Source organism: Aplidium turbinatum, chromosome 11, assembly GCF_918807975.1.
Source record: "Aplidium turbinatum chromosome 11, kaAplTurb1.1, whole genome shotgun sequence".
Classification (NCBI taxonomy): Eukaryota; Metazoa; Chordata; class Ascidiacea; order Aplousobranchia; family Polyclinidae; genus Aplidium; species Aplidium turbinatum.
In genome coordinates this window covers 15,725,482-15,747,546 of record NC_137482.1, presented here as the reverse complement: position 1 = coordinate 15,747,546, position 22,065 = coordinate 15,725,482, and the positions used below count along the sequence as shown (strand labels likewise).

Genomic DNA, 22,065 nt, shown 5'->3' with positions numbered 1-22,065 from the left:
AGGCGCTGTGCCATACAGTGTCGTAGGCAGCGTGAGATCGACAAACACGGCGCCAGCCTTCTTGTTTGCAGAGAAGCTGTCCTCAATGTCTTGGGTCATCAGAGTGACCTGGTCTACGGTTGATCGTCCGTGGCGAAAGCCGGCTTGTTTCCGAGGGAGCTGAGGATCTATTATCGGTTCGACACTGGCGTAGATAAGTCTCTCGGTATCTTAAAGGGGATAGTTAAAAATATGCATCACCAAGCATCTCACTGAAATTGATTTGAATAAAACCATAAAAGATTGCAATAAATTTAATTGGTGAAAGTGCAAAAACGTAGATTATTCTCATTATTTTTTCTCTTTTTATCTAGCTAAGCTTGATAGAAAATGGAAATAACAATCGAAAGAAATGTAATAAAAGCCGTAATAACATCGCAAAAAAACGTTTTTCGTTTCGGAAGTTTACATTGGAACGGCAAAACTAAACACAACTGGATGTCGGCATGAATCAAATTTGGTTAAACTTTGCATTAAATATGCTTTTGTTGAATACTTTAATGGGGGGTCGTGAGACTACATTGATTGATTGAATCTTTATCCTCGGACTGGGAAAGCTTCTTGTAGAGCTTAATCTTGGCAGTTTCGCATACTTGTAGAGGCTTTGAATCACTGACGCAGGCCCGGTCACCGAGATTGACAGAGTGAAGTTTCCGATTGTTGAAGTCTTGTTGCCGGGGAACTATTCCATCCATTAGCCTATAGATGCCGCTGAGTGGAGAGCAGTCCTTAATGTGCGTTGCTCAAGCGCACACCCCGAGAGTCGAACCAGCGCCGCTTGATCTTGAAGTTTCTTTGTTCCAGAAGTGACGCGCTAACCAATTGAGTTATCGAGCTATCTGAGGGGGTCGAGGTGGAAAAAAGGTTAAAAACTCCTGGTTTAGAGTGTCATTAGGTAGAGTATTACCATAGGTAGGCTACCTACTATCCATTTCTTTCTTTCCAAATTCTTTTCCATCTGCTTCAAATTTGACATTAAAAATTGTGTTTGTTTCCCAAACCAATTACCTACGCGCCATCATTAGCCATTTTTTTGTTATGTTTATGTTATTTTGCAGTAAATAATTTCAATTTTTCATGTACGGTATGTATTTTTATTATTTTTTGTAGCTTGGTTTGCCAAATTAGGCCCTTCTCTACTAAACAGCTTTAGGCCCACAGTACCCTTAATCCGGCCCTGCATGTCGAACGTTATTTTTCGTTGCTAAAAAGAATTCTAGGGGAGTGGCGAACTTCTTTAAAATCAGACACATTGAAGACACTCGTGCGAGTGTCGTTAGATCAGGGGTTCCCAACCTGTGGTACGCGTACCACTAGTGATACGCGAAGGTTTTTCAGGTGGTAGGCCTACGCGGGTAGCTTCCATTTTTTTCACTAAAACCTGGATTCACAACTTTATATTTTGTTTAGGCCTATCTGGTTTTGTTTACAATTTTTTTTTTCCACGAAGCCTATAGCCTACTTATTGTTACGTTACTATTTCTGCTGCAAAATACAAGTCATGTCAATATGTCAATTGTCAACACAGAGCACAGTTGCTTTGGAAAGCCATACAACGCTGTGGGACAGTGGGCGTTAATTATGTCAAATGATTGCTCTTGATAAATATCATCTACTGTTTTATAGCAAGCTATAAATAGCGTTGAATAATGCTAGTTGTAAGCTAAAAATAGATCGGAATAAAATGTTCAATAACGGTTACAAGGAATGTTCTCCAATAAACTTCTAGCTCAGTATGGCCTCTTCATATTCACCGCTAGCTTCCCATGCTGTTCCACAGCTACCGGTACTCGTTTTCCCTTCCACGTGGGAATGCCAGCAGGGATTTTCAGTCATGATGAAAAAAAGTCGAAACCGACTATAGGTGCGCCCGGAAATGACTTTCGATGCGCTGTTAGCAAATTTACACTGCGAATCGACCAATTGGTGGACAGTAAATCAAAATCTCATTAAATGTAGTTGTGGTTCTTTAGTGTTACTTTATTACGCCAATATTATTCTGAAAAAATATGATTCGATCAAATTAGTTGTTCTGCAAGAAGTGGTATGCCTACGCTTGGCTGTAGGCTACAGAGCGTCCAAGTGGTACGAGGTCGTAAAAAGGTTGGAAACCCCTGCGTTAGATGGTCCCGCAGTACTGGATTACAATCCCGATAAAGCAGTTATTGCGTGGTGCAGCGATTCTATTGTAGGACGTCGCCCAGGCCCAGACTTCAACAACGCTAAGTGATCATTTTAGCATTGTTGCAAGTTTAATTCTATTTAATTATTGTGCTATCGTTATTTTTATTTTGTATTTTGGCCTCCAAGCACGCAGATTTGGCCGCCGAGAAGGAGCTCCCGGTAGGCCACAATGGCTGCCACAAAAAAAACGAGTTTTAAGGCCTGTACTGTGTTGCAAAATTTTGTGCCGTAAATACCGTATTATTTTGAGGCAAAAATGAAAGATTATAATTAGGCTAAAAGCGAATAGCAGAAATTGTTATATTGCAAAATGTGCACTAGCTTACATGACTTTAAAAGGGCACCATTGCCCCCCCTGCCCCTCCATCTGCAGAAAAATTGAGGGCAGGGGGGGCATCCCTGTTCACCTGGCATCGCGCACCTTTTCCAACTCAACTCCTGTCAAAATACTGTTCCTTTATAATATAAAGTTTACATGAAGGAGTTCCTTGAATTTTGTTTATTGTTTGTTGAACCAATGACAAGCTTCTTTCAAGGAAGATATACAGTAGTCCTTTGTGGAACAAATGTCTTTTTAAATGTGCGGTTGCATCAAAATCACTTCCGCATTTCCAAAATAGTATATAGCTACTGTACTTGCTGGAATTGTAGTTATTAACCTTACTCAAGACCGCCCCGAGAGATCCGTTGGTTAGCGCGTGACTTCGTGAACGAAGAAGCTTCAAATCAAGCGGCGCTGGTTCGACTCTCGAGTGTGCGCTTGAGCAACGCACGGACTGCTTTCCATTTAGAGGCACCTAATGGATGGAATAATTCCCAGGCAACAACACTTCAACAATCGGAAACTTCATTCTGTCAATCTCGGTAACCTGCCATGCGTCAAAAGCCTCTACAAGTATACGAAACTACCAGGAATAACCTACCAAGGTTTGTCAGTTGGAGGATAAAGATTCAAAACCAACCAACCGACGTTTGTAAAAATTGTTGAAGACGCAGGAACTTTATGTAACAAACGAAAACCAAACAAAACTTATCCTAGCAATCTAAACACAAGAACGAAATTGAGTGTTGTCGCTTTAGTGCAGTCGTGGAAGGTTTTTTGTGGGAAAAATTTTTTATCAAGCTGATACTTTTCTCAGACCTTCCCCATATTATGCAAATGGCTCAGAAAAAATTCCCCATCAATCGGATGATGGGAAACCCCCTTTTGGGCCCATTTTCCAAATGACGTCACAATCCCTTTATGAAAATTTTAAGTTTTTTAAAATAGGACATATTATACATCATTGTTTAGGTTTTTTCAAGGGGAACAACTTTTTCTATTAACAAGAACCCTGAAAATGTACAGAAAAAGAGTTATTACCGATTAAGCAAAAGGATAAATTCATGAATTCCAGGCAAATTTGAAATTATTCGTCACTGTTGGACTTATTCTTCTACATTCGTTAACAAGAATTAAACAAAGTAAGCGAAACAAAAATTGAAGCTATCATCATCATCAAAAACGTCAAAGATGTTGCTTTCCTCCTCGTCTTGTCCCGTTTCATCTTCATTGTAAGAGCACTCTTCTTCGGTACCAACATCGACGTTATGCAAAAGTGAAAAAAAAAACTTCATTCTTAAGTTTTTCGTCTAGTCTCTGGAGTATGTCGTTCACTCGTTCATACTTATTATACTTAGATACGAAAAAGATGTGAAACTATCTTAGTATTTGAAGCATACTTAGGCTACTATACTATTACATTCGACACCATGACTCCAGATATTGCTGATATTTGAAATGCGCTCAATTAAGTCGCGTGGAGGATTGAAGGAAAAGTATGCAGAAAGTGTTCGACATCTTTGGGTTTTTGGTGTGAGTCACTCGGCAAGTATTCATGACGCAACTCAACAAGGCTCAGTTTCTATGAAGTAGGCTAACCAGCATGAAGAGTTGGGTGCTTCAAGAAAAAAGAGGGATTACGAAGATTGTAAAAGTTTCTGGCCTGGTTAACAACGAAAAACCCATTCTTAGTACCAGATGTAAACCTATCTTCTCCTTCAAACGGTCTAATGTCCATCGCTGGAAAAGATGACGTCCATTGTGAACAAGCGGAGCAAATTGGTCAAAATATCCAAAAAGGTTTAGATGGGGTAGCAATTACTATCGCATCAATCAATTGTTCAAACCATTAGAATCCTTAATGGAAGTAAACAAAACAAAAAGTAGTGCAAGTGGTATTGGTTCGAAAGTCACGTTCAATAGGATGTTTGCTGTTGCTGAAAGCGAGGAAAGCCTTGAGCAATTTTTTGAATTCGAGTTGACTTCAGAGCCAATGTCTATGTTCAATGAAGGCATGATGAGAAAGCCTGACAAACCCTCTCTTCGAAAAATTCTTTTGCCTGGTTCTTCGTCGCATGCCTTAGAGGAAATCAACAAGCAACTTCTATTATATCGACGGTGGTGCATTAGGCCTATACTACATAAAGTTCGCTGGAAAAAAGGAATGAAGTTTTCGGAAGTTTGAAATTCGTATGTGAAATATATCCAAAAACATTATACCCATGCTGTAGTTGTATTTGATGTCTACCATGACGAAAGTACTAAAAGTCACGAGCACTTGCGCCGAAATTCCGTTCCACAGAGCACGTTTGTGAAAATTGATCCTAGCAATTCACTTCCTTTTCGACTCTCGGGGTGTGCGCTTGAGCAACGCACGTTAAGGACTGCTCTCCATTCAGCGGCATCTAATGGATGGAATAGTTCCCCGGCAACAAGACTTCAACAATCAGAAACTTCACTCTGTCAATCTCGGTGACCGGGCCTGCGTCAGTGATTCAAAGCCTCTACAAGTATGCGAAACTGCCAGGATTAAGCTCTGCAAGAAGCTTTCCCAGTCCGAGGATAAAAATTCAATCAATCAATCAATCACTTTTACTCAAGATCGCTGCCTCAGCTGCATCGAAACCAAGGCTGAATTCATCAAGTTTGTTTCTACCCTTCTGAGACAATCCGAAGTTGAAGTTCACAACTGCTGTGATGATTTTACAATAACATCTACATTGAAAATAACTGATCTACACAATGAATATTGAAAAACGAAATGCACAAGAATAAAACTGCAAAGCAGAGGAGAAAGGCACATCGCATGGCGGTTAATTACGCGAGGCAAAATGCTCTGATGATGCTGACGGTTCCATTGTAGCGAAATCCCTTGATTATGCTCTTCTTCGAAAAGGTCCAGTAAATGTCATTGCTGATGATACTGATGTAGTTACTATGTTACTGCATCATTGGAAGACTGACACTCATGATGATATTTACTTCGACCAAGGAGCGCTTCAACAAAGCCTGGAGAATCAAAGAAGCCAACCCAAGTATTAAAGATATTAAAGAAGATCTTCTTTTCCTCCATGCATGGTCAGGATGCGACACAACGTCATCGATATTTGAAAAAGGGAAAAAAAGTTTGCGAAAATCAGAAACGCTGAAAGAGAATTCTGCAATTATCAGCAATGTCTGGAGTTCCCAAAACGAGGTCGAAGAAGCCTCTATAACTGCATTCAAGATCTGGTATTGTGGCAACGAAGATTCAACGCTTAATAAACTCAGGTATATATTTTTACATAGGGATTATATAATAATGTTTACACTTTCAAGATATTGTCCAATTCTAGATACCCTGTATGTAATATTTATCTTTGTTTACTTTTAGACATGACAATTACATGTATATGGCATGCGAAGGGATAATTGCACCGAAAAGCTACCATCGAGCCAAAGAGCAGCCTGCTTCCATGGGTTACGTCTTTAGAATTTAAATTCAATGTTTGTGAATGGGGATGGAGAAACAACAGCAACAACGAACTTGTCCCAATAATGACGGATATGCCTATAGCACCAGAAGCATTGACCAAAGTAATTAGATGCAGATGTAAGAAATCAACCAAAAATCCATGTGGAACGAAAACTTGCACCTGTCGCAATTATGGAATGGCATGTGTTTCTTCGTGTGGTGAATGTCATGGTGTGGAATGTAATAGTATAGTAGCCTAAGCATGCTTGAAATACAAAGATAGTTTCACATCTTTTTCGTATCTAAGTAATAATTTGTATGAACGACATATTCCAGAGACTAGACGAAAAACTTAAGAATGAAGACTTTTTTTCACTTCTGCGTAACGTCGATGTTGGTACCGAAGAAAAAGAATTCTCGTACAATGAAGATATGAAACGGGACAAGACGAGGAGGAAAGCAACATCTTTGTCGTTTTTGATGATAGCTTCAATTTACATTTCGCTTACTTTGTTTAATTTTTGTTATAGAATATAGAAGAATAAGTCCAACAGTGACGAATAATTTCAAATTTGCCTGAAATTGACAGATTTATCCTTTTGCTAAATCGGTAATAACTCTTTCTGTACATTTTCAGGGTTCTTGTTAATAGAAAAAGTTATTCCCCTTGAAAAAAGCTAAAAAATGATGTATAATATGTCCTATTTTGAAAAACTTAAAATTTTCATAAAGGGATTGTGACGTCATTTGGAAAATGGGTCCAAAAGGGGGGTTCCCATCATTCGATTGATGGGGAATTTTTTCTGAGCCATCTGCATAATATGGGGAAGGTCTGAGAAAAGTATCAGCTTGATAAAAAAATTTTCCCACAAACACCACTTTTTAAGCTCCCACGACTGCACTACTTCAGAAGAGAACCTGCGTTGTGTATCGCGCATGCTCAATGCTCATGTGCAATGTTTATTTTAAATCAAAAATGGTTCTTTGATTTTGGTCATTTATTTTCATATTTTTGTAAATTGAAAAATTGCTTCAGACAAATTTTAAGTGGGGTTTTCTACCATCTTGGAATTTTATGTCAAAAAGCAACAAACAAACTGTGGAAAAGCAGATTAGAAAGATACCACCGCTGCACGTTTTAAACCGCTTGTTTAACTGCAAATTGACGCATGCTGTCTTTATGCTTAGATTTTAAAATCAGTTCATTCCACTTTTATCATTTGTCTGACGCATTTTACACTAGATTTTTAAACCATCGCTTTCTCAGTATACATTGCCACCAAACGGTGTAAAAGGTACAGAATTTGAACTGTCTGCTTCACGTAGCCTGATTCTCAAATAAGTTGTTACAATAAATTGCAACAAATATCTTCTAACTAAGAGTTACGTTGTTGTTTTGGCTTGACAAGCGTGTTTTCGCTTCTTCCAGACAATAAAATCAGTTCTCTTTGCATCGTTTCAAGGTTTGCAGAAAATAACAGATTACCACCAAGATGTTGATGCATGGAAGCAGAACGGATCCTTGCTAACAGGGCTGCATGAGCTCACTTTCCAGAGAGTAAAATCCATCATTTGTAGAGTGAAATCCAGAAAGTAAAATCGTACATTGATTCAACGTCTGCAGACGTTGAATCAATGTAGAAATGATGGATTTTGTTATTTGGGTTGCAGCAAAGATGTTTAGACACCACGTCATGTTTTCGTTTGTGCTTGCTGACTTGTGTTAGAAAATTATTCATGTCATTTTAAAAACGAAATGAAAATCCACATGATGCTGACAGGTGAAATCTGCTTTGTTGAGACGAGTGTTTCTATGTCTAGCATCCTTAAAATTGGCAAAACATAAAGTAAATTGTGCATTGGCGGCTGTCAGAAGAAACTAACTCAATAGACTGCAACCTGACAATGAAGTCGTTGTAATGTTTTTCAACAAAAGAATTGAACGATGTGCGACTATATTTTCACAGCACTGCAAGTAGTGTACAATAAAGGCATTTTTTATTATGCGTTTTTTTCATAGCACTGTTTTCTCGATTTCACCATCTTTTGGCTAAAAGCCTGCTTTCATCGAATACACTTTCAAGGTTTCCAAAACATTTGAGCATTGCAAGTTCAATCTGATTGGCAGTCGCTCAATGCGAGATAGATTACTCTCAGCCGGTAAAATAGCAACACACCTGTACTTTGATTACATACAAACATTATAGAGACTCCTTTGTTTGTATTTATCAAAAGCGACGAGGTGAAACATCCGCCATTTTACCTCAGCACTGAACGCAAGAATCTGTTTTAACGGAATGCTGATGCATGATAGCCGAGAAAAACACTCCTTCGAAGATAAGGTTGATTCTCTCGAGGATCTGGCACAGATTCCGGATGCATGGCGTGATATCGTTTGGAAGCCATTGTCTTGAACTGCACCCCAATTCTGTGCGGTACTCTGCAAATGAGGTTTAAATAGAAGCTTAAAAGATTTTTATGTTCTGCATCAAATAAAATGAGTTTACCTTGTCTGAATGATTACTACTTTGTCATTGCTACTTTGAATCAAGTCACGGCGATTTTGATGAAATATCGCAACTGTTTCGGAAGATTGCTTGTTACTTATATCGTTGCTTGCACAATATGACATAAAAAGTAGCGTAAAAATGCTTTGGAATATAGACTCAGATAGAGATAACCTACCTGTCGCCATCGTAGTGCAATGCATCGGACAATTTGCAAGGAGGTAGTTTGATAGGAGATTTGTGAAATAGATTTTGAGGATCGGTAGCAAAACTGTATTCTTCTCGTTTCTAAAAAAAGCAGGATGCTTCTGTTTACAAGGTGGATAAAATGTGCAATGTCGGCTTGTGCTCATGTTTGCATATACGGCTTGTCTGCTACTACAAAAAATAGCACCCGTGCGTTATGACGGATGCGACATGATGGACTAGCCCTCCCTTTGGTGAAACGTCAATGGGTTTAAGTCGCATCATCGCGTGGTTTAGACTGGCGGATTTTAACTTTTGTTTTGGTAATTCAATCTCATTTGAAACGCTTCGAGTGTATGGAGCAAAACGAAAACCAGTTTTGACGCTGGTAAAGTCTTAAGAAGGATGATTGACATCCACATGCGACTTTGGCTTAGGGCCATCGTTAAGAAACATTTGTGTTGATCGTGGGAAACAAAAAGTAAATTAAATATAACGAAAACTTGTTATGATATATCACACAAAACCTTTTGAAAGTAATTTAGTAATACGTCAGTTGGCCCACTTTCTATATAGGCCACAAGTGGCTTACAATTAGATTAATAAAGACAATGGTTGATCAATTTGTAGTGCAGCTTGTTTTGGCACTCCAAGCAAAGCCACGATTTGCATTGTTTCATGCAATTCCGAAAGCACCCTGTGTACACCCAACCCAATGGTATGATATAATAATGCATTGAAAATACTTTAGTTGCTTCGTCAATCTGCAATCCAAGTTGAACTCTTTTTGACTTCAAGTCAACCACCCGACGAGTTTGGGCACCAATGGGATGAGTTGCTGAGTTGAGATGAAGCGAAAGAGTTTCATGCTCTCTGTCAAGGCCCAGAGATAAAGCGAAAGGGTCAGAAATGGACGATGCGCTGGGTTCTTCTAAAATTAAAACAGTTTGGAATGTAACTTAAAGATACTAAGAAATACTGCTAATTATACAGTATGTGCAACTCACTGATCAGGAATTAATGCAATCAATTAAAAAGATGTTTTAGCCTACAAAATTTAAAATTTAAATTTAAAAAAAATTTAGAGTTATTAATTTTTTTGCGGATAAACGTCGCACTTGTCAAAATGACAAATAATAAGCATACTTTATAGGCCTAAGTTTTTGGAACAAAGGAAAAGTACTTTGAAATGCATGAAATCTTGTTGAAGAATAGTAAGGCGTTTTAATATTTAATATCGGCTCATCCGCTTCAGGAAGATCTATTTCACTTTCATTGAATTCATCTTGACCATTCAACTGGGGTATTTCTTCCTCTTTCACATCTTCAACCTTCAAAATTCATTAATTTAATGACGTCTACATAAAATACGCCAAACAATTTTGCTCTTTTAACAGTTTATAAATTATAATTATTTGATTGTAACTTGGTCTATAGATCGATATCTCCATTAACAGGATAAATACACTTTTTCTGACAAAACGGAAATATTTTCTTTTCTCTCTAAGATCCGACGCAAGTCAAGGACGTCCTCAATTCCCATCAAGTTGGAAGTTTGATTCAAAACAACATGGATATGCACCACTGACGATCTCAAACTAGGGTGAAACTCGAATGTGGCATTTTCCAGTTTCGTTTGATCGGGACCTTAATGCCTCTCTTTAGATGTTAATAAAATTGATGGCGAAACACGTGTTTGCTTCAATGATGAAAGATATAATCAGAAAACTAACCTATAATGACATGTTGAGATTATACTAGTTTAGTTAAATTAATTTTAGTTAAATTAATTTACCTCTAAGTCATCACATTCTCCGCTGGACCGCACTGGTATTATTTGGGTTTCTTTCAATGACGTTGTGGTTCCAAATGGATGCTTCTCCACACGCTCGCTTTGCCTATCTCGCCTCTGGAATATTGATAGTGGAATAAACACAGAGCCAACAACAAACAGTCATCAATGTACAAAATTGTACACCAGAACAGTACAAATTTCTATTTCCGAAAGCATGTAGGGTATCACGATATAGATTACACAGGTCAACAAAAGTATTTTTGGTGCCTGAAATAAAAGAGGGGTATGTTTGGGGAGCTGATTCCAAACGTGTAAAATCTTGTCCAAACGTTCCATTTCTCATCCAGCTGTAGTTTATTGCTCTTATATTTAATAACTTGCCAAAACCGGGTTAAAACTTATATAAAATATCTGGTGAACCTACCATTTTTTTTTCAATTTACATTGCTAATAAATTGGAAAGGACAACAGCCATTCAACTAGCATGAAACAAAAATGAGAATATAAGAAATCTTTGAAAATTTATCATATGCCAGGAGCAGTGAGCGCCGTGGGAAACATGTTTAATTGTGTAAGTCTAAATATGGTACACTTTGTTTTAGCGGTCAAAATGGATACACATTACACAAATTATACGAGCGTCCTCTGCCTTCAGGGCAGCAATGCATGAAGTAAGTAATGGACAATCAAACAATAGGCATTTAGAAACGCAGAAAACGTTATTCATAGACCGTTGGTTGTTGCCAGAAAATAAATTGTCATTTTTACACTTTATATAAAGTTTGTTTTTTGTCTTTCAAGCAATCTTCAAGTGATCACACAGAGATGGAACAGGCTTTCAGCAACTTTTCAGCCAATCGTGATAAACATGGAATGGATTACCTCAGAGGATTTTTTGAATGCCCAGCAATCAAGCAGATGAAAAGATCCTCAGTGGGCAGATTAACTCACATAAAAAAAACATAATTGGTTGCTTAGAATGGGTTTGTGTTTAATATTTTTTTTTTGGATGAGAGGAAATTACCAGGAAAGCAAGTGTGCCGAACTTGTCAGCAAAATGGTAACCAACTTAAAAAACTTTCATTTCGTCGTAAACGTTAAGTAACCTACAGTCTTTATGTTTATAAGGTTACCATGCAGATTACTTTTCAAAGACGTTCCGATTCTATTCACTCAGAAAGTCCCGCAAAAGACAATATCTAATGTTTTGTAAGCTTAATAGGACTGATATGTTTACATATTTCTTGCCTTGTGATTGCTTTTACTACTTTGCGTTGTCTGAAATATCTCTAGCACCAAATTTGATTTGCTTATTGCGATATAGAAAAACTAAGTAAGCAAAATCCGGCTTTGCCTGGGCTATACCGTATCTCAAAACCTAACGTTGGTGGTAAAAGAGTGACAAACATTTTCAGAATCAGTGCTCCACATATTCCCTACCAAGGTCTTATACTCCAGACTCAATAGAAGAATGTAATTAATGATGATGCAGATTAGAAAAGAATATATGGCAGCTGCATCCACATAGATTCTAGAACAGTCAGTGATACCCCATGGCGCATAGCTACGATAGGCCTCCTTTACGTCTAGGCATGGGCTCCGTTAGAAGGGGGGCCGGGGGGGTGATTACCCCCCACCAATCGGAGTGGGGGGTAACTAATGCAAACTTACCCCCCCACTAATGTAGAGATAAAAATTTCATTTTTAATGTATTTTTTACTTTTATGTTTTATTTTTATGTTTTTATTTTTTTGCACAACTTTTGAGGTTTTTGCTTGGAAACTCCGACTCGCAAGACAACGCCAAGTCATCTATGGCCAAACTATGAATCCTGTCAAAAATATACGCATCGCGATGCGCTGTGTGTGACGTCATAGTTTCTCACTGCTACAAACTGTTTAATTTCGCTTTTACCACTCACGGACGAAACCCACTGCAGTTGCACTGTTTCAATGTCTTTATACTTTTGGTTGTTGTAAAAGTTAATCCATTTTAGCTTCTTTTTTTTTGTGAATTGAATGTAGGCCTAGACCAGGGGTGCACAACCTTTTTGCTATTGCCGGCCGCATTCAGATTAATTCTACAAAGCACGGCCGCTAGTGAGTTTTAAATGATTTTTTTTTAATTTGCGTTATTAAAGAGAAGAATTTATTCGTTAATATCTACTAAACTTATCATACTTATACCTAATAGCGCCATAACACTTTTTGAAATGAATTTATTCCGTCTGCGACATTGCAACAAGTGACTCCCTTGATTTTGCATACGAGCCGATAAAATTGCTAAGTTGAGAACCTCTCGAGATACAGTCTTAGTTGAGGCTCCAGGTTTCCGTCCAACAATCGCGTTCGGTAGGCTACTCGTTTTTCAGGTAGGCTACTTCATTTGTGAAAAGGCAGACTCGCACACGTAGCCTGAGGGCTTCCGAAAAGAACAAGAGTTTCTCTTGCCAATTCTCGCAACATTGGATAATCAAGTGCACTTTTCCACATTTTCGACACAGATTTTCCTCGACTTGCCTAATTTTGCGTAATTGTGTGACATATGACGACGAAAATGCTGCTTTGCATTATCTCCTTTAACAGTTTTAACTACTTGACTGCATATTAGACACATCATAGTATGCGCTGCCGTCTCGATCATGAAATAATCCAACTCCCATTTGGAACTGAATACCCTTTTCTCCTCTGCTAGTGTTCGTTTTCTTTTTAAGGACATAATGCAATGTAGGCTAATGTTACAATGAAATTGGGTCGAGGAAAAAGTTTTGTCTCTAAACGATTTTAACAATACAGTCTAGCCTACAAAAACTTACGATAAAAATGTTTTTCAAGCTCTAAAATTTGAAGGTATCCAGTGGTTCTAGATATCCTTGTAGCCTATAATATTTAAAATACATTTCATTTTTTTAATGAAATAATTTTTTCATTTCAACAATAGGACACGGTCGCCAACACATGCTTATGAAATTAGGCTACGTGTTAACGGCCGCATAATTATTCATCGACGCCGCATGTGGCCATACGGCCGCAGGTTAAACACCGTTGGCCTAGACCCTAGATGCCAAAACTTTTTCTTTCACTGTGGATGTTATGGCACAGGTTATCGTGTTGTATTCATGCAATTGTAAATTAAGTTATAGACAGCTTGGACCTTAACGCTTTTGATCTTTTAAATCTAACCATTTAGCGTCTGAAGCGCAAAGTTTGGAAGACTTGAGCCAAGGAAGAATACAGAGAGGAATTTTGCGTAGGCCTACGTCCCCTCTTCCAGTCAAACTTGTCTAAAAACCTCAAAAAATGTGGTAAATATTAAAGAGCTTTTGCTCGCGATTTTAGATTCGTTGAAATAATTTTTCGACCTTAAATCGTGCTGAAAGGCAAAAATTCTGCGCCTTCGGCGCGAAATATGCCGCCTAAGACGCTGTATAAGAAACTGAAGCTTTCAGTAATGCGAAGGAGGGTCTGGAAAGCGACCTCCCAGAAGTATGTGTGATGCGATAATCCAATAAGCCCCCTGTCGATGTAAAAACATCGATTCCGCTCTGCTTTAATTACCCCCCCACTCTCAGGAAGTGTCCGGAGCCCCTGCGTCTAGGCGTTACGCCGAAGTAAAGTTGCGCTCAGAAAACGTTACATTGCATCTAAAATAGCACGCGGCTGCTACTCACATTTTTGTGACTCCATCTTTGGTTGCTTCTTAGGTCATATTCCGTTTTTGCATGGTAATTTTCCAACTTTTTAAAGTTGTTTTGATGACTAAATTGAAACTGCTGTGTAGCGTCGTTTTCTTTTCTTGATTTTTCATCTTCCTTGCTCCGAGCAGGTTCCTCCGGTGTCCAAGCAGGACGTCGATAAAACGTCCTAGAATGTGGCATGTCAAGTAAAAATCATTCTATATTATTTCTGTATTAACTCTCAGCATTGATAAACAACAATTGGCACACTGTGGAAAACTAACGCAAATGAGGACGGTAAGTTTAAAAATGAGATGTATAGAGGCGACATTGACAAAGAATGTAGAACAAGAAACTGGCATACAAAAACACACGGTCGACTGAATTGGTCGACCTTCGCTCAGCAGTCGGCTACCCCAGGTCGAAAATTATGATAATAATGCTGATAGATAAATAATTCAAAGTAAGTGACTTTCAACAAGAAGGTGACAAAAACACAGCTTGGTTGTAAATTAGCTTAACGGATACTTTTGAAGAAATACAACTGTTTTGTTTATGAATTCTCATTTTTTATCATGCCATGTCGGCTATATTATAACTTCAAGTAATTGAGAATTACTTAAGTAGGTAACAAGTAAAGCATTTCAAGTAAGTAATTACTTACTTGAATCCTGCCCTATACGTCGTACATGCACAAGTACTGTATAAACGACTACCTGTTAGGTGGCACAATACGATTTCTTTCTTTTTCTAGGTAGATGTTATACGGAGACTCTGAGTCAATGTTTCTCTTTCCTCCCTTAAATCTTGGGTTCAATCCGCATATATCGATGTTCTGTAATGGGATCAACTCCGATGCTGAGAACTTATTACCGAAGTGGGTAGATTTGTCTTCTCGTGGTTTCCTAAGAATGTATGTGATTGCCAATATTAATTAAATATTTTGCAGATGTTGAAAAGGTTAAAAAAATAAAGAAACACTTTGTCTGTGAGATTTGAAATTCTTTTTCATTCGGAAAGTAATGTTAAAACTTAGTGTTGTTTATATCCACGTGATCTTCATCAACATTTTGTAGATGAGGCTTTCAGGAATTCGCAGTAAAAACTTAACCCCTCCACCAGATACTACACTGCAAATGCAAATAAGCTTAGGTGAGGAACGTGGCTAAATTGAACCTTATGGTAGACTAGATATTCTCTGATGTATAATTTTTTGCTGAAAAACAAAAAAACAACAAACGTCTGCTTACTTGGGAGGAAACAGTTTGTGATTTCTGTAGTCATGCAAGTCATCCAGTGAGGCGACATCACGTTTTTCTACAATTTGACCGGTCAGGTCACTCACTATACTTCCACGCCCTGGTGGCCAACATGGCCAAAGCCCTAAAAAATTCAATCTTTGAGAGGAATTTTGTACACCACAAAAAAATCTCGTTTTATAATAACTTAACACTAACACAAACAAATATAAGATGTCTGCATGGCTGCAGTACATTACGGAAAATAAACACACTAGTCGCACAGCATGCTAATTAGTAATAGTTGAATATACTTTTAATCGCAAAAACAAAATGATAAAAAAATAAACATCATCATTTGTACAGCAGGCCAATGGTTTTGTCATCATCATGTGCCATCTCCGAGTCGAATGTTGGCTGTTCCATTGTTCACAACGAATTACGGTCTGCTTTTTCTCTTTGTTTCTACGATACTCGGCGAATGCAAGTCGATTTACTCAACTAACTCGCTTAGCCTTAGTGCATAGGCCTGCTCGACAACTAGGTTTATGTATTTTTTAATTGAAAAAGTAGCCAACCTTGTATCTCATGACCGTCTGGATTTTCCGCTGGAATTGTTTTTTGTTCTTCTACTTCAGATTTTTGTTTTGGAGGGGAAACGACATCTGTCACCAAAACAGACATAAAAGTGATTGCAATGACTTTTTAACCATAGGCTGCAATGTATAAATGGTAAACCTAGTGAAAACATTACTAACAGTAGCCTACCAACATAGACACGTAAAACAGAATATTTCAATTGTTGTATCAACGGCGAAAGTAATAATTCATTGATGCAAAAATATCGTAAAGTTCAATATTAAATTCACATCAGGCAACAAGAACCGAAAGACCATAGTCATCGCCTCAGCTACTTTTTATCTCCTTAGCAATAAATAACACAAAATAACGTCATATGCAAAATATCAAAGGAAAAAAAAATTTGGCGTGAGTAAAAATATCACGAATTTGTCGCCAACCGCAAATAAGTAAAAGTTATTTTCTGTACATTTTCATTTGCACCTGGATTTGGATTTTTGTAGTCGAAGTCGTATGATGTCATGTGGTACCGTCGATGAGCTACATGAGCCAGAGCTTGCTGTGTGGCATCGCTCAACGGCTGCTTTTGTCTCAACTCCCGAGGAAGTGGCGGTACTGCATGGAAGAGCATATTACTTGCACGTGTGAGTCTAACAAGAATAGCTTAAAATTGCTCAAATGCTCATTAATTTCTATCAATCGGCCTTGTTCGAACATTGGAAGCAAAATTGGCATCCAAAGACAGCTTTCCATTCGAATTCGAAGCACAACAGAAATGAGAAAATTTGAAAGCATTCTATAGAGAATATATTTGAATGTGATAAGGAATCAGAAAGCTATCGTGGAATTTCCATTCTAGCAGGTTTCCTTACGAATCGACTTACTTGTCTGAAGATAGCTTGAAATCAAAAATTAGCATATAAACCTCTGTTTTCTATCATATGTAAATCCTGTTGTGTATCGTATAATGTATAAGTCCAGAAAAGTTAAGATGTAGCCAAAACACTGATTTTGATGTTCTTTTGTGCTAAGCTTACAAATTATGTACATCCTACTATAGTGTAATAAGCTATGGTCAGAGCTACTAGAGAAGGGTTAGATATTTTAAACAAGCAAAACCTATTTTGACTTGCCTCATTTGGAGCACAAGCTCCATACTAATCCTGATGATAAATATACAGGCACACCAAATCGTCGTCGACTAACGTCGAATAAACCAAAATACAATTCACAACTTACTTTCATATTCGCCTCTGCTGTGAGGAAACACCTCATTCCTGGATATGTGTGAGGAATAAGATGGCTCCCGCACAAAGTGATTGTCTTCCATAATTAATCTGGAGGGTGCAATAGGTTTCCAGTGAAAATTTAGCCAACTTACCAACCATTTTCCAGATGCTAAATCAGTCATTTTTTACATTGATTCAACGTCTGCAGACGTTTTTTGTTTGTCGTATTCAAGCTAATGCCTGGTGGTTGAAGATTTAGATTAAGTGGATGGGAAGATAAAAAAGCCAATCTTTGTTTCCACCTTCAAGCATGCCCTTGAAAAGTCCTGCCAAAGACACAGCCGCATGCTCGCGTGTCGAACCGGCGCCCTTTCGAACGTGGTTCCAGGATTCTCACCACTTGGCTATGCAACTAGTGCATACGTTGAATCAATGTAAAACACTACTGATATTTTATTTCGGCTTGAGTCATGTCACTAGCTAATTTACAACACATTGTGTTTAACAATTAATGCATGTGGGACGTGGGGGTAACTAACGCTCAGTTCTTTTATCTCACATCACGAATAGTGTGAGAAAAAGACAAACAAAAACGTAAATCAACATTTTCGTATTTTTATTCATACCATTATACATTATAATACTTTCTACTCAGCTGTCAAAATATTTCTGGTAAGCCTATACTGTAAATTTAGGCCTATCTCTAGTCTAAATGGGCATTGGACAAGTATAGGCTATTGGATGACTACAACGACTATGATTACAAAATTCAAACTTTGGTAAGCTAAACTTACTTAAATAGAGGTATTGCTGAGGAAATTAATTAGAATAATTCAGTCGCCATTCTCTGCACTGCAATAGCACATTTTCCTTACGATTTGGAAAAACGATATTCATTCATAAAAGTTCTTCTCTCCACAATAGGCTAATGTCTTTACTCAATGGGCACCCTACTTGTTGAAATTAAATACAGAAATATCTCTATTGTATTAAATTTTCCTACTTATATGCTCAACGAAAAGCATTTTTCCCCTGTTATATTTGTTTAATTATTACGGCATAAAGTTTTAATTCGACAATAAAACGTCGTTACAAAACTTTTCATTAAAGTCTTCTTTTGACTTAACCAATGATGTAAAAGGAAGCGTGGTGTGATAAAAATAATTAGAAAAACTTGGTAATGCCACACAGGTGCGTTGGCCGAATAATTTGGGCCCGGTATCAATGAGATATTTAGGCCCTAAATTAAGCCATTTGTAAAGAAAACGCACCATATCCAAAGAATATACTACGGTATCTTCAAGTTTCTGGTCCCTTGGGAAACGTTGCGGGCCCCTGAAGTCATCCCAGGCCCAAAAGCATCTCTTGAACTTCCTTGCTAACGTCACTGATACCACATTAAATTGGCGAATTCAAGTTTATTATAAAGCTTTCGCCACACAAGTGTACCTGCAATCCTGTACAACCTTATTCAAATAGAATCATATATATTAATCTATTTGAATAAGATTATATACTGACGAAACCACACTTGTGTAGTGAAAGCTCCATAATAACTTTAATTCGCCAATTTAGTGTGAGTGTGGTATGCTCTACTTGTTGATGTAAAGTTTTTACACTGGCTAATATTTGGCAGTTTTCAAGCATGAATTCATATGGCATCGCTTTGTTTTATTAAAGACACAAATATCGCATAGAAAAAACTTCCAGTATCTCTTAAAAAAATATTATTTACAAGTTATTGTGTTCAATTATGGCGACCTTTGATCGATATGTGTTCAACTGCGGTTCCACACAATGTTTAATTTGATCGGAAGCAAGAAGTTTCGGCCCAGTCAGCCACCAATCTATTTTGCAACATGTTGAAACGGGATGTTCCAGGTAAAAAGCATTATTTTGACGTTTTTCGCTAATGAGCTGTCCTAACTTATTAAATGTTTAGACTAGTTTAGACAGTTTAGAAGTTACGACAGTTCTGAAGACAGTTTAGTTGTTGAAACGTTTGCTAAACATCAGTTTAGTATCTATACTTCAGGCTATCAATTTTTTGATTAGATTGACCAATGACCAGCCGTTCCAATCATTATGATCCTAAGCTATCTTATGTTTCCAATATTACTGTTACTGAAATCGCATAGCCTAGGGCTAGGCTACATAGGCCTACACCGTTTTAACAAAACTGCAATTACATACAAAGACAATATTGGAAACGTGTCGTTGTGCACGTTCAATCTTTTGTAGCTAAGCTACTTAGATTTTATGCTAGTTTAGCCTTCATCAATCAACGCAATAATCAAAAACACTGATCATAAGGCCAAAATAAACTGGGCTATGTTTCGATGTCACAGTGAAATCAATGTTTCATAGTGTTGGTTTCAGAAAAGAGTATTGATTCATTCAACAAGGTAGGCTACTTTATTACTTACATACTTCATACTTCTACAATGTAATCATTGTACTTTCAATGAAAAAGTGAAGTTAACTCACTGGTGATTGAAACAGAGATTAGGCTGCAAGATAAATTCATCGTTGATGCGAAGGTTGCTGTACAAGATTGATCCAATTTTTCTTGCTTGGTAGGAAGGATGACTATAAGGACATTGAAAAAATATAATTCCATTTATAACTTCACAACTTACAGCAAGAATCACATGAACCAAAACTTTAAAAAAATAGTTAGGCTATGCAATACATGTTGGACTGTGCAATGTGCAGTTAACTAAGTATATATAATAAGTAGGTTGCAGACTTATCTCACATCGCTTTGGTACAAGCTTTTGATATGATAGGGCGATGATAAGTTGGTACGAGTCGTGCCGGGTCCAGTGTTTTGTTTCTGATTGAATATACTTCGTCACCCTCTCCAGCAAGATCATCTCTAGGACACGTTTTGTATTTGATGCATGGATAGCAACTTGCTCCATCAGAAAATGGACTGCATGAAGAAAAAAAAGATATAACAATTTTAGGTTGACAGATTTTAAAACAGAGCTGAAAACAATTTGTAATCAAGAAATAAATAATTAATTTGTCTAAGTCAAGAATAGGCTACCGTACATAGAAAGTATTTTCAGTAAGTAAAAAAACCAGCCATGTGTATTGTGTAGCTTGCGTAGTTTCATAACTTTAAAAGATATTACTACCACTAATTTAACGTTCCTAGAACTGAGTTGAAAAAAGAATACCGGTACCAACATCTTTTGTATGCAAGCGTTTAGGTTTAGCTTAGTTTGTTTAAACAAACAAATGTCAGAGAAGACACAACAATACAACAGGGTTAAGCTATATTTTATAACAATATATTTTATATATTTACAAACAGTTTTAACAGTTGAATGTTTTCGGCTTAACTTAAACCTTCATCAGGAATCTGAACATATTTATAAAAATGCAATAAATTTCAACTTCCTGAAGGTAGCTAGCTAACTGACTATAAGCATCAAGCAATACGCAGCGATTAAAAGCAATAGTGTGGAAAATAGACAGACAGATAAAAAAAAAAAACAAATTACATTACGAAAGGCAACTACGTAACTAAAACAAGAATTTGCACCACGTGGTATGATTAGTATTTGATACATCTAGTAAATGTTGAGGAGAATGAACGCGCCTGCCGCAAACAATTTTTTGTTTAAACTTGGTTTGTGGCGTTTGATCAATAGCGCTTCCTGAATTTTTGTGTCAAATTGGGATTTGCCTTTGCGTAAAATGTTAAATGAGTCAGTAATGAATTTTCGATCTCTGCAAAAAGAACTCCATGATATGGTCTTTGATGGCACTTTTCTTTAAGTTCCTAAAGTTCAGATGCTCCGGTATACTCTCGCGGTCAAATGTCTGGTGGACATACCGATGTACCGCACGTCAATGCCGAATCGCACGGACATGTAAAACTGTAGTGTAGGTATACGACATTTGAGCAGAGAGACAAAGGCGTCTGGGACTTTAGTTGAAAATACAAACTAATTTTGAATTTTTATTAAATTGATTCGACATTGAAGAACTAAGAAACTTTTTATTTCATACTTTTTTCAAAGTGTTGAGATGTTGAAACAACGTAGCCTAATGCTAACTGCTACAACAGTACAGCAACAGGATATAAGCTATACCAAATTGCCTATCAAGGCTTTTATTTAAGAGTTACAGCAGTTTAGATGCATTGAACAATAGCTTATAAGAACTCCAAAGGGGAGCGATATCGAAAAATGAATTATGTTATATCTTAACTGATTTGTTATGGTGGACGCAAGTGTAAATTCATCAGCTGATGATGATTCAAGTACAAAATTTTGCTTGGTGAGTTACGACTTGGTTTCGTTTGAATAAGTAGGCCTAAGTGCTTGTCGATGGAGTCACCTGAATATCATGCAAGCATTGCTTTACAAATAAACTGATAAATTTCGAGAGTGATTTCTTAATTGTTGTAGACTACTTCAAAATGGCTCAATATATTAAACCAAAGTTTGTTCATATGCTAATCTACCAATGAAAAAAAAAATCTTCAACAACAAGTAATTTTAGTTTTTATAAAAAGATGATGACAATCTTACTAGTTTCTTGGCACTGTTACTCGAAACGGGAGTTGCAATGGAGTGAACAGATCCGAACTTTGATACGTCGGTGAGATGTTGTAGCGGCTCCACATCGGACGATTGGCAGAACCAGACCGCTCTGTGCAAACGTCACACATATTGATGGTCCGGCCTACTACCTTGTTCAGAAGGCCTTTCAATCTGTCAATCAGCTTTTTTTATCTCGAACCATGCTTTTCATCGCGATTATGAATTGATTTCCATTTTGAAAGCAGTATTTTTTGCGCCAACTTTGGCTCACACAGTGCTTGTACGAGCAGTTAAATA

The 22,065-nt window shown here is 37.4% G+C and overlaps 1 protein-coding gene across 2 annotated transcripts; it reads right to left on the bottom strand.

Annotated features, from left to right (window-relative positions):
- Positions 1-7,980: 7,980 nt before the first annotated feature.
- On the bottom strand, positions 7,981-22,043 carry LOC145779589 (uncharacterized). Of its 2 annotated transcripts, XM_082591214.1 has the most exons (14): positions 21,757-22,043; positions 19,968-20,144; positions 19,697-19,798; positions 17,220-17,317; positions 16,464-16,595; positions 15,980-16,066; positions 15,414-15,546; positions 14,880-15,068; positions 14,158-14,350; positions 10,488-10,601; positions 9,876-10,023; positions 9,439-9,623; positions 8,685-8,794; positions 7,981-8,439 (listed from the first exon to the last, which is right to left on the bottom strand). In XM_082591214.1, exons 1-14 carry the CDS (start codon positions 21,894-21,896, stop codon positions 8,289-8,291), a joined length of 1,959 nt encoding a protein of 652 aa, XP_082447340.1. In that variant the 5' UTR covers positions 21,897-22,043; the 3' UTR covers positions 7,981-8,288. The 2 variants fall into 2 exon arrangements, with proteins under 2 accessions (XP_082447340.1, XP_082447341.1); XM_082591215.1 differs by lacking the exons at positions 19,697-19,798; positions 19,968-20,144; positions 21,757-22,043 and adding an exon at positions 18,004-18,203.
- Between the last annotated feature and the right edge of the window lie 22 nt (positions 22,044-22,065).

Excerpts from the sequence above, each read along its gene's own strand:
- LOC145779589 (XM_082591214.1), bottom strand. The coding sequence starts at position 21,896 with ATGTGTGACGTTTGCACAGAGCGGTCTGGTTCTGCCAATCGTCCGATG. Across the intron at positions 20,145-21,756 it reads GTAACAGTGCCAAGAAACTA|TCCATTTTCTGATGGAGCAA; the intron begins GTAAGATTGTCA and ends TTCTTCATGCAG. Across the intron at positions 16,067-16,463 it reads CTACAAAAATCCAAATCCAG|ATGTCGTTTCCCCTCCAAAA; the intron begins GTGCAAATGAAA and ends TTTTGGTGACAG.